At 42.1% G+C, this 12761-nt stretch overlaps 1 protein-coding gene across 1 annotated transcript in view; it reads right to left on the bottom strand.

The window, feature by feature from the left end:
- Positions 1–7029: 7029 nt before the first annotated feature.
- Positions 7030–12761, bottom strand: part of cacng8b (calcium channel, voltage-dependent, gamma subunit 8b) — a 28521-nt gene continuing 22789 nt past the window's right edge. The window contains exons 5-6 of the mRNA XM_049584750.1: positions 9923–10063; positions 7030–9656 (exon numbers count right to left, since the gene is read on the bottom strand). Coding sequence (XP_049440707.1) covers positions 8860–9656; positions 9923–10063 — 938 coding nt within the window. The 3' untranslated portion in view covers positions 7030–8859. The remainder of the gene's footprint in view (positions 9657–9922; positions 10064–12761) is intronic.

Raw genomic sequence — 12761 nt, 5'->3', positions numbered from 1 at the left:
ATGACACCCTGTCTGCTCTTGACATTCACCCATTTTCACCACTTCACAGTGTGACTCCTAACCTCTCCGCCAAACATCCCCCTCCCCCAAACCGCTCCTCTATAATTAGGCCAGAGCTCATCGCAATGCATTTCACTGCAGAGGTTGGGAAACCTTATCCTTGAATTTCAACTATGCACGACCCAACACCACCCACCCCCACCCCCATTACCAGCCTATCCTCATACCCCTGTAATCTCTCCTCTCCTTCTCCACCCCTGACCCCAGTGCGTCACTTTCCCTGCTGTTGCCAGGTGACCTCGGCGGTCGCTACTCCTCCACTCCACCTCCACCAACCCCTCTGCACCACACGCACACACAAGGACAACCGACCGATTGGATCAGAGATGTCCCGATAGCTACTCACACTAAGCCTGCTGGGAAGTGGGTGGCATCCAGACACCTGCACACACACTCACACTTTCACACATGCTTTTAACTCTCAGTGGGCAGAAACTCAATCCACATGACACACTATCCTGGTTGTATATATAGCTGTTAATACTTCTACTGAGACTCTGTGGCAAGCAGTGCACAGCCACTAGCTGCATGTTTGTAAATGGAAATTGACTTCATAGACTTCTTGACAGATAAACAAATAACATCAGCTGTTATTACTGATATACTTGTCTACACTTGTCTATACCTGGATGTCAGTGGTTAACTATTTATTGGTTAACTGCCGAGAATATTTTTACTGGTAATACATGTCTGTCTTTAGGTTAATTTTGCTACTCTTCAGTTTACTGCAATGTGCACCAACCCGACCTGGTGGGAGACAGTCAGCTGGCTATCTGTGTTGACATGCAGAAACATGCCCACTACCCACCTTCCTGTCTCCACTGGTTAGCTAGCCTTGGCCTCTCTGCACTTTGCACCCAGGCCCCCAAGAAAGTGCACCAGGCTTTGAAGACAACTTTCGTAGTGGCCAAACGGTTGCACTGCAATTTCAGGGGTCTGTCATGTGAAGCCCTGCAGCCCAAAATGACTTTTTCCCATCGACTTACACTGGGAAAGAGACATCTGTAAATCAGTGGAAATATTTTCTTAAGTAATGCACCCCCAAATGACTCGATACACTGTCAGGATTTGATCCATTTGGTCTGATAGCATTTCAAAAGTCTAGAAAAGCCACAAGATTATATAAATTTATTCCCATTTAAGTTAGTGGAGCGCTAAACTGGAAGTTAGCTGTTTGGCCGGTGGAAGTAAGATGCTTGGCTGCACTTGGTCGTGCTTGTCCCCTGTAAGTCTCTAGTGTGCCGCACAATGCAGAAGCAGTGCTGATCATTCGGGTATTTTTTTACACAGCAGTTGAACCATTTTGGCTTCTGGCGCCACTGAGCAACTCAAAGGAATGAACTGAGCTCTGCCACCAATGCTGTATCCAGTTCTCCGAATACATCCACATTCGCACCAGCTCAGTCAGGTGGGAGCTAGCTAGCGACACTGCTCATTCAGTATTTGGTGACACTGTCTTGACCCAACAGCATTGCTGTGAAAATATTGTGCCCACCCTCTGGTCTCCTGCCAGGTCACCCCGATAAGTAAGAAGTTCAATTTTGAGCCACAAACCCCCCTCAGCACTGATTAGCTCTGCTGACATGCTAACGTTGGTAACATAATTAACAATGCTAAAGGGGTTTTGCTGCTCTACCTGGGGGGAGACCAGAGGGCATCATCCCACCACCAGCATGGCGTTACCAGCAGTAGACACAAATGAGTGGTGCCACTAACCAGCTATACCTTACCTGGCTGGTGTGCAGTGCAGAGCAGCCAAGGCTAACATTAGCTAACCAGTGGAGACCAGAGGGTGGGCAGTGGGCATTATGTTTCTGTATGTGAACATGGTGAGCTGACAGGCTGTCAACAAACCCAGCAGAAAATAAAAGGCAAGACATTGACATCACAACACATTAAAACTTGGCCACCTCTAAATAGATAGTGCTTTGAAATGTGGTGCTAAAGCTCACTCAGTTAGTGGAGCACCGCACTAAAAGGAAAGGCCTCTTGTATGTCACGTCATTTTGTGTTTTTCTTTTCTTAAACATTAACTGGTTTGTTACTGTTGGATGAGTGTCAGGCTATCAAAAGTAAAATTAGCCAAGACTGTTGTACATAATGCCAGTGTAATGTACAGTACAGGCCAAAAGTTTGGACACACCTTCTCATTCAATGCGTTTTCTTTATTTTCATGACTATTTACATTGTAGATTCTCACTGAAGGCATCAAAACTATGAATGAACACATGTGGAGTTATGTACTTAACAAAAAAAGGTGAAACAACTGAAAACATGTTTTATATTCTAGTTTCTTCAAAATAGCCACCCTTTGCTCTGATTACTGCTTTGCACACTCTTGGCATTCTCTCCATGAGCTTCAAGAGGTAGTCACCTGAAATGGTTTCCACTTCACAGGTGTGCCTTATCAGGGTTAATTAGTGGAATTTCTTGCTTTATCAATGGGGTTGGGACCATCAGTTGTGTTGTGCAGAAGTCAGGTTAATACACAGCCGACAGCCCTATTGGACAACTGTTAAAATTCATATTATGGCAAGAACCAATCAGCTAACTAAAGAAAAACAAGTGGCCGTCATTACTTTAAGAAATGAAGGTCAGTCAGTCCGGAAAATTACAAAAACTTTAAATGTGTCCCCAAGTGGAGTCGCAAAAACCATCAAGCGCTACAACGAAACTGGCACACATGAGGACCGACCCAGGAAAGGAAGACCAAGAGTCACCTCTGCTTCTGAGGATAAGTTCATCCGAGTCACCAGCCTCAGAAATCGCAAGTTAACAGCAGCTCAGATCAGAGACCAGATGAATGCCACACAGAGTTCTAGCAGCAGACCCATCTCTAGAACAACTGTTAAGAGAAGACTGTACGAATCAGGCCTTCATGGTCAAATAGCTGCTAGGAAACCACTGCTAAGGAGAGGCAACAAGCAGAAGAGATTTGTTTGGGCCAAGAAACACAAGGAATGGACATTAGACCAGTGGAAATCTGTGCTTTGGTCTGATGAGTCCAAATTTGAGATCTTTGGTTCCAACCGCCGTGTCTTTGTGAGACGCAGAAAAGGTGAACGGATGGATTCCACATGCCTGGTTCCCACTGTGAAGCATGGAGGAGGAGGTGTGATGGTGTGGGGGTGTTTTGCTGGTGACACTGTTGGGGATTTATTCAAAATTGAAGGCACACGGAACCAGCATGGCTACCACAGCATCCTGCAGCGACATGCCATCCCATCCGGTTTGCGTTTAGTTGGACGAGCATTTATTTTTCAACAGGACAATGACCCCAAACACACCTCCAGGCTGTGTAAGGGCTATTTGACCAAGAAGGAGAGTGATGGAGTGCTGCGGCAGATGACCTGGCCTCCACAGTCACCAGACCTGAATCCTATCGAGATGGTTTGGGGTGAGCTGGACCGCAGAGTGAAGGCAAAGGGGCCAACAAGTGCTAAACACCTCTGGGAACTCCTTCAAGACTGTTGGAAAACCATTTCAGGTGACTATCTCTTGAAGCTCATGGAGAGAATGCCAAGAGTGTGCAAAGCAGTAATCAGAGCAAAGGGTGGCTATTTTGAAGAAACTAGAATATAAAACATGTTTTCAGTTATTTCACCTTTTTTTGTTAAGTACATAACTCCACATGTGTTCATTCATAGTTTTGATGCCTTCAGTGAGAATCTACAATGTAAATAGTCATGAAAATAAAGAAAACGCATTGAATGAGAAAGTGTGTCCAAACTTTTGGCCTGTACTGTATATGTATCTTAAGCTACACTAAACTGTGATAAGGCATGACGCCTGTGTGACAGATGACATTAGTTTGCTTTGGCAGCCTCTCATCCTTCCTTCTAAATCTCAGCTGTATCACTGTGACTAAAACTAGAATGTAGGTATGATACTAGCAGAGGAACACACTCCAGATAACTAATCCTCAGGGTCCAGGAGCACTGCTAGGAATCTCAGGCTCCTTGTCAAAGATGTGACACTGCTTCCCTCTACTCAAATGCATCTGAAGTGTCATCTCTTGTCTCTGAAGGGACTCTTGCAACTTGATCCTCAATGGACATATTCCCACTGTCCTCTCTACCAGTGATAAACACTTTGAGGTCAAGCACAACCTGCCCAGGGGGCCTGAAGGGACCAAAACAGACCTTCACAAAACTTTATAACTGATAATGCAAAAACATGCATGAGGCACCAGATGGGCCCATCAGGGAAAAAAGATGATGAGCTCAGGTAGGGTGGTGGTCACAGAAAAGTGTACTGAATTAACTTTCAGTCGCTTTTCTCATTATCCTATTTGACAAATACCACCCATCTGGTGCTACCCATATATTTGCAAATATTATGAGCCTCAGGTCTGACAGCGAAGGTCGAATGTTTTTAGGATCACAGCACACCAAAGATTAGCTGAGAGAGCAGCTACTAAGAGCAATGTTTGCTCTCCGATGATGAACAGCGTTATCGCCTAGTGGTGAAAGTGCATTTACTCAAGTACTGTACTTAAGCTGAATGTAGTTATACTTTAGCATTTCAGTTGCAGCTTTGTACTTTCACTCCGCATCTCTGAGGGGAATATTATAATTTGCACTAACATTTATCTGACAGCTTTACTGCTTCATCTGTGTTCATCATCTTTTGATACTACGTATGTTGAAGAAGCTAGCTTGGTATTCTCAGTATGGACATTATGGGAGAGGCAAAGAGACCAAAGAGGATGTTCAAGGAGGTTTTCAGAGCTTTTCTTTTCTGAAAACAGCTGCCTGCTGCGGCTGGCAACAACACTACGAGAAAAGTTAGAGTGAACCAAAACAGTAAAGTTGTTGCAGGACAGCTAAACAGTGAGCAGAAACTCCCTATAAGGCTCCATAAATCCAAGAGGAGCTGCAGACTTTCAAATCAGCCCAGTCATCACAGGACAATGTTGGCACTGCACATTTCTACAAACATGAATATGTTTCATTTGCACATTTTAGATGTATCATATCATTGTTTCTAAAGTGATATAGGTCATTCAGAGGTTAAGGAGATGATGGATGGTACGACACTTTCGCAAGACGCCTGCCAAGCTGCAGCTCACTGGAAACCACACAGCCTGAGACCAACAAACAACAACATCATTTGTCATTTCGTGAGTCATAGCTGTGTTTCCTGCAGCTTTTAAGGCACCAAACATGGGTGTTTTTTTGCGACCCACTGTTGTTTTTCCTCTAAGGATGGTGCCAGACATTGCTGCATTTCCAATGGGGAATTTGTCCCTAAAACCAGGCCAAAAATAATCTTATCCTAACCATAACCAAGTGGTTTTTTTGCCTAAACCAAACCACACATTAACTACAACATTGTTCACACATTAAGCTTCAATGTGTCCTCCTCATAAAAACATGAAAATGTAACTTATCTGGGGGTTCGCCCATAATTCCGACATCCCATTATTCCGACATCCCATTGTTCCGAAAATGACCCATTGTTCCGAAATCTCAATATTTCGACATCCCATTGTTCCAACCATATTAAACCCATTGTTACGAAGTCCTGTTGTTCCGAAATCTCATTTTTCATTGTAACAAAATAACTGTTTCATGGTTAAGGTCTGGTTAGGTTTAGGCACAAGAACTACTTGGCTCTCTTAATTCCAGATACAGGCTGACTTATTATAATTTTCTTCATCAAACCTATCTTACGCCACAGAAATTACATAAATATAAACCTGAGATATCCAACCTGTGTTTTAGATGTAGTATAGAAGAGGGTTCATTCCTACACTGCACTTGGTTATGCACAAAACTTAACACATTCTGGCATGATTTTTCTGACATCATTATAAAACTGCTAGAACTGCATCTCCCATTAGATCCTCAAACCTGCTTATTGGGAGATACTACAAATATTGATGCACGATTAAGAAAAGCTCAAAAGAAGTTCCTCTCACTGGCCTTGTGCGTTGCCAGGAAGTGCATCGCCATCACGTGGAAGTCTGACTCCCAACTTTCTATAGGAAGATGGATTTCAGAAATCAATAGCTGTGCTCCACTTGAAAAATTACATATACACCCAGGAATGACTATAATACTTTTACAGAGATGTGGCAGCCCTATTTAGCATATATGGACACATTGCCAGCTTCTATGGTGGACGGGTTGTAGTTTTTGCAAGCTCTTTGTTGTCAGTGCTTACTGTTGTCTTCCTTGCCTCTTGACCGTTGTGTTTTTTTTTAAATCTTTATTAATATTATTTTCATTATTTATTAATTTTATTTATCTATTTATTTATTTTTTCTCCTCTCTCTCTCTTTCAGTTTGTGGATGGGTTGGGGAAGGGGTTTGGAGTTGTGTGTTTGTGTTTTCATGTATATCTTATTGAATTGAAAGCTGAAAATAAAATATTCTAAAAAAAAAAAAAAAAAAAGAACTACTTGGCTAAGGTTAGGAAAAGATCATGGTTTGGGTTAAAATTATAACTTTCAACATTGTTTCTACTTCCTCAAAACAGGGCAACTGTTGTCATCACGGCAACAGTAAACAACATGACAACACGGTCTCTTGCTGCTTTCCCTTGCTGCTTGCTTTTTCAACTTTTTGCATTGCAACATTGAGATTTCGGAACAACGGGACTTCGGAACAATGAGTTTAATATGGTCGGACCAATGGGATGTTGAAACATTGAGATTTCAGAAAAATGGGTAATTTTCAGAATAATGGGATGTCGAGATAATGGGATGTCAGAATTATGACATGGCACCACTTATCTGTGGGAACGTACAATGCAAAAAAAAATTCAGGTTGTTCACATTGTTTTCAAATTATCATTAGATACACTGTTATTACAAAAATACTGATTGCAGTCGCTTTAAGTGAAAGATCTGAATACTTATAGATTGTCTATAGATGCTGAGGGACACTTTAAACACAGGTATATGCTCGCTCCTCTCTCTTAGCAAAAAAGAAACAAAAGACAGCAGTCTGTGAATATGTCTGTTATTGTTTTTTTTATAAACTTCGTGCAATACAGTGTTTAAGTTTATCACACATTTAGATAAACCATAATCATTTGTCTAGATATATCTATTCTCAACTACATACTATTCATATTGCCCACATAAATGCTATCTGTGTGCAGTTTTTTATCACATTATTCTTTTTCTGAAATGAAATCAAAGAAACGAAAAACGTAAAGAATCTGGAAGCGTCTGGTTGTTTTGTTTTGCTTCTTCATTAAATCACGTAGCGGTGTGTCCATGGTTTCGACCCGGATCTGCAGTCACTCGGGACAGTTTAGAAGACAGAGTAACGGGTGGTGGTGGCGGGTGGTGGGGGTTAACATGTGTTTACATTCTCATCAACATAAACAGATCAGAGTTCAGACTCAGCGGTCACAGGGGGGAAGCACAGTGAAAAGAATCTTTGGGGAGGTTTAAGGGGTCGTCTCTGTGGTCAATCTGTTGTTGATCATGTGACTAAGTTGAGGGACGCTCATCATGTGGCCAAATATGTGGGCGGGGGGACACAGGGAGCAGGCGGCGAAGGGCTGGCGGATGAAACCACCTAACAAGAGTCCAAGGGGGGCACCGGGAACAAAACAGCCCAAAATGCATACCCAGTTTGAACAGTGGTCCCGAAAAAACGTATCTATAGACTTTACAAATATACGTATGCGTAAATTACAATGTACATGTATCTTTTCAAAATTTTTTCTCTGTAGTGTTTTTTTAAACCCTCTGAGCCCACATATACATATTGTCTTTTTTTGCCACTGAAAATGATGAGTTGCATGTCTCACTTTGGGACTCTTCATAGAAAAAATGATTAGGTTTTTTTTATTTTCTGCTCAGGCAGTAACCTTTACCTGAATCTGTACAAATGTAATATTCTATTTCTCTTTTTTTTCTTCTTCCTCCAGTCAGAGGTTTCTGTTAATGCCCAAGAACAAACATCTTCAACACGACTATAGCTACAAGTACTACTGTTAACACTGATTAGAATGGAAATAAGACTAACAGAGGCCCATAGGAAACTCAGACTTATAATAACAATGAAGTTGGTCGCTTGTCTCAGTCACTCACATTATTGTTGCATTTCTTTCAATATTGGAAGACAATTTACAGTATTCAAATCTGACTTCATGTTATAAATGAAAATCATATCATATGGGGGTTAAAAAAAATAATACAGGCCCTCATTCTCCCACATATTGTGCACACTCATGCTTGACACTTTGACACAGTTACACACAGCTCACTGACAGTCCCAGCGGCTCTGCATGGAAGAAATTCACAGTAAAAGTCGTCGAGATCTAAAATCAGAGTGAAAGTAAAATCAAAATTTCTCATTCCAAACTATAGTGTTTTGCAAATACGGCTAGCCTGTAATAACGCTAAGAATAATCACAACAACAATTTTACATTAATGATGATCTGGTTAATTAGCAGGAATATTGCACAAAAAAATATGTTTAACATTTTCATAATAGCCCAAGGTTAATTGCGTTTGATCATTAACAAAATAAATCATTTCTAGCACGTTAAAATATCAAAATAGTTTTATTGTGAAAGTTCATTGTTGTTGTTATTATCGCTCTGTTATTACTCTTCTTCTTTTTGTTCTCAGTGAGATTGAGCAGACTAAATAACAGTGAACATGGAGGGAGAGATTTAGCATTTCACCTGTCTGTCTGTCTGTCTGTCTGACTGACTTTCTATTTCCTGTTGAGCCACACAAACAAAGTGCACCTCTCTATCTTCCTTCTTTCATTACGACCCAGCCTCCTTCTCTCCCTTCCTTCTCGCCTCCACCTCTCACACCCTTTTCTCTACACAGGCGTCGTCTTCCTATTAAGGGTGTTAGAGTTGCTCTCCCTGTCTCCCTTCAGCCTGTCCAGAGTCCCCATCCCTCGCTCCCTGTCTACTGTGGATGAGGTGAAGGGTGGAGGGCCGGAGCCCACTGAGTTGGGCATCGGCGCGTTGGAGTTGGAAGAATTGGAAGGGTTGTGGGACTTCAGTGAGGGAAGTGTACCACTCATCATCACCCCCCCTCCCCCTCCATCCTTTGGGAAGCAGTTGTGGAGCTGGTAGAGCGTGGCCCTGTCCACCGTTCCATACATGGGTGGCAAACCCCCCAGTTTGGGGTCGCGGGACAACGTATAGAGAGAGATGTCACCTCCAGCCAGGGCCGTGTGGGAGCGAGAGTGGGGGTTCGGTAAAGTGGATACTGAAATGGGGCCCTGGGAGAGCAGCGCAGAGGGGGGCAGGCCAAAGTTCTTGCCCCCACCTCCCCCTACAGGTGAGGGGTCTCGGGAGCGGGAAGGGTCAGTGGAGCGGGACGAAGAGCGGGAGCGGCGACGGAAGCGGTAGCTGGGCAGGCGGAGCATGGCGTGCGTGGTGCTCTTGAAAATATCGGTGCGCGAGCGGCAGCGCAGCTCCTTGTTCTTCTCGATGTAGATGTTGACAGCTAGCACCCCCACCATCTCGGCCATGATGAAGGACAGGCCTCCGAAGTAAAAGGACCAACCGTAGGAGTACTGCCACTTCTTATCCTCGTCCTTCTTAGGAGAGATGTCCCCCAGTGCGGCCGAGATGTACACGATCACTCCAATTATGTTACTCAGACCTGAGGGAGCACATAGACACGGTATTTACAAAGGAGCTAAATAAACTCAGACAGACCAACTTACAGTACTAATAAACACATTTATTTGACATGATGACTTGTGACATTCTCAATTAAGACAACTGGCAAGATGAAGGTTGAAAGTAAAAACATCTATTAAACTGACAAAATAAAAACTGTCATCAGACCAGCACTCATACAGACAGTCACATGCATATAAGCAAATATACCCACACACAGATACACATACAGTATTCATAAGTTACCTGCAGCCACAAAGAGAATTCCCGCCCCCAGGATGATGTTCCTTTTACTCTTATAGAAACGACTAGCAGCGATACAAACCCCTCCCATCAGCAGCAGGATGGCACTGAGGATCGGGAAAATGTTGGAAGCCCTGACTACCCCTAAACAGAGGAGAGAAGAATGGTGAACAGCAGGAACTAGAAACATAGATATGTGTAATACAACAGTGGACAAAATCTGAATTGTCTTCAGGTTCTGATTGATGATTATGACATAAAATCCTGTTTTTGATATTTTTTGTGGTTGTCATTTTTTTTTCCAGCAACAGCCATCCAAAGTATTGTAATAGTGATAGTTGTTTTCATTCTTCGTGGCGGAGTCCGCCATTCCCAGCCACTGGATTCAAACTGCCTAGGCACCATACCAATGTATGCATGTATTTTTAATTTCATCTCACTGATATCAGTCTCACTGTTTACTGTTGACTCTCTTAAAGTCAGAACAGAACTTTTCCTGCATTATTCATCCATTTTTATTTTAGTGTCGTGCCTTCTTTGCCCACCCCATATGGGATTACAAGACACTGCTATTTCACAACCATCTTCCAGTCATGAATGTACAAAACAAAACACGTGCAAAAAGGAAAGGAAAACAAAAGAAATGAATCAAACACAAAAAACACACAAACAAATAATTAAAAATAAACACATTAGAAAATACCAAACATTTACATGTTATTTCGTTAAAGAGCCATCTTTCTTTTCTCCCAGCCTTTCTCCAGATAACTGGTTAATTTGTATGTTTCAGATGTGAACAGATATTTCAGTCTTGAATCTTCCATATTTACAAAATCAATAACTAATTTTATCTCACCAAACAAAGCATTGTGCAGTTCATAATAAAAAGGACAGCAGAAAGCAAAATGGAACTTTTCTATATCATTTAGACAGCAAAGTGGACAGATCCATCTTCCTGTGCTAGATTAATTAAAGGCCCAGACACACCAAACTGACTTCAGAGACCTTGTGACAACAAAAGCCCCCTGCTGTGTCACCTGACGTCGCCATGTCTTGGCCAAAAAAGTTGCACATGGATACACCACAAAGACCACAGCCGACGGTCAACCAGTGCATACGATCTGTGTGAGAGGAAATAACTCTCCACACAAGCAGATGGCGGTCGTCTGTATTCATCATTCAAAAAGGGAAACCAGAAGACCTCCTTGATGCTATTTAGCCACTTAGCACATTAACAACACAATCCAGTGTTAAAAAACAAAGCATTTTTACTGTGCGCCAGTGAACAGTAACACAAACTATCATCAAACATTTCAGCTTAAGAGCTCAGTGGCAAAATAATAATAATTATCTTACCCTATGTAACAAGTGTGTTTTGGTCTCACTGCCTCTTGACTTGACTTTAGCTCTTTGTTTACTTTCCTCACTTCTGTTTCTCTTTTCGTGCGCTGAGCTGTATACCAATCAGAGTGATTTCATACACAAACAGGCGCTGCTGTTGCCAACACCAATTCCAGCCTACGAGGGGCAATGGGGTGGGACACACCACAGGGTGGTAGAAGCTTACCAGTGGTCCAACTTTGACCAACAGCTGACCATCAGCTTGGTGTGTGAGGGCTTTAACATACTGTTCAACAGTCAGAGGTAAAATACCAGATCTCATCTGAGCGCATAGAGATCTTTGGTTTTTAGACAAATTATATCCAACACAATTCTCTGTAATGTACTCAGTTTTTATCATTGTAAAAATACGCAGTTTTGGTTTAGTCCATATACCATCAGACCACTGGCCATTGTCCTTGGCAAACACAGATTCTATAAACAAACCATTTCATTATTTACAGCAAAAAAGCCTCACTAAACACAGAATTGCAAAACAATTTGCATTTATCTTTACACCAAGAACCAATTTTTTGTTTATCCCAGATAAATATTTGCCTTGTCAAAACACAGAAGGATTTTATTGTGAAAGAGTCAAAGGAAATGCAATGTGGGTGTTGCTGAGTGTCATCGTTCATTAGAAATGCATCTACAAAATAAGACAACTGTCTCTTTGGGCAACAAGTCCATTTATTGTACTTTTTACTTTTACTGTATTGTTCTGTGAAAACGACCACTGTGCACAGCATGCATCAGATTGTGTTATTGCTGACACAGCAGCTGCTGAGCAAGTGTTAAGTGTAGTATTAAACTGTGTTAGCTGTTACTACGGTAACACGTTTGTCACCAAATCAACCACGAAATGAGATACTAAGAATTACAACTTTACAAAAACTGGTGCTGCAGCTACTGCAAGCAGTGTAAAACAACTAATAAACACAAACTGATGCTACTTAATTCAGATTTGGACGATACACGGATGAAAAATAACGGAGATTAACAGAGAAAATAAAAAGGGTTAATGCTGCTTCATTAAAAATAAACACATAATACTTGGTGAGGAAATTAATTACTCAGTCCTAGACACACAACTGAATCAAACCCTTCCCATGTGGCCTTCAGTGCTTTCAGCAGGTCTGCCAAACACACACACACACACACACACACACACACACACACACACACACACACACACACACACACACACACATTAACACTCTTCTCTCATCTAGGACAACTAGGCCACAGGAGAGGAAATGCCACCTAAATGCCAGCAAAATGCCTCTGCAACATTGTAAACAGAACACAAGCTTTTCTTTATGTATGCACGCAGGCACACATGTAGCATAACATGGAGCAGAAAGACATTACTGCAGGGCACTGAGGACGAACTAGGGCACCCTCACTCCCCTGACTTTCTGTATACAATGCCACATGTTTATTTCTTGCCAAGATCATCTTC

The sequence above is a fragment of the Epinephelus fuscoguttatus genome, linkage group LG8, assembly GCF_011397635.1.
Source record: "Epinephelus fuscoguttatus linkage group LG8, E.fuscoguttatus.final_Chr_v1".
Classification (NCBI taxonomy): Eukaryota; Metazoa; Chordata; class Actinopteri; order Perciformes; family Serranidae; genus Epinephelus; species Epinephelus fuscoguttatus.
The sequence above is the reverse complement of the archived record's forward strand: the minus strand, read 5'-3'. Positions and strand labels throughout refer to the sequence as shown.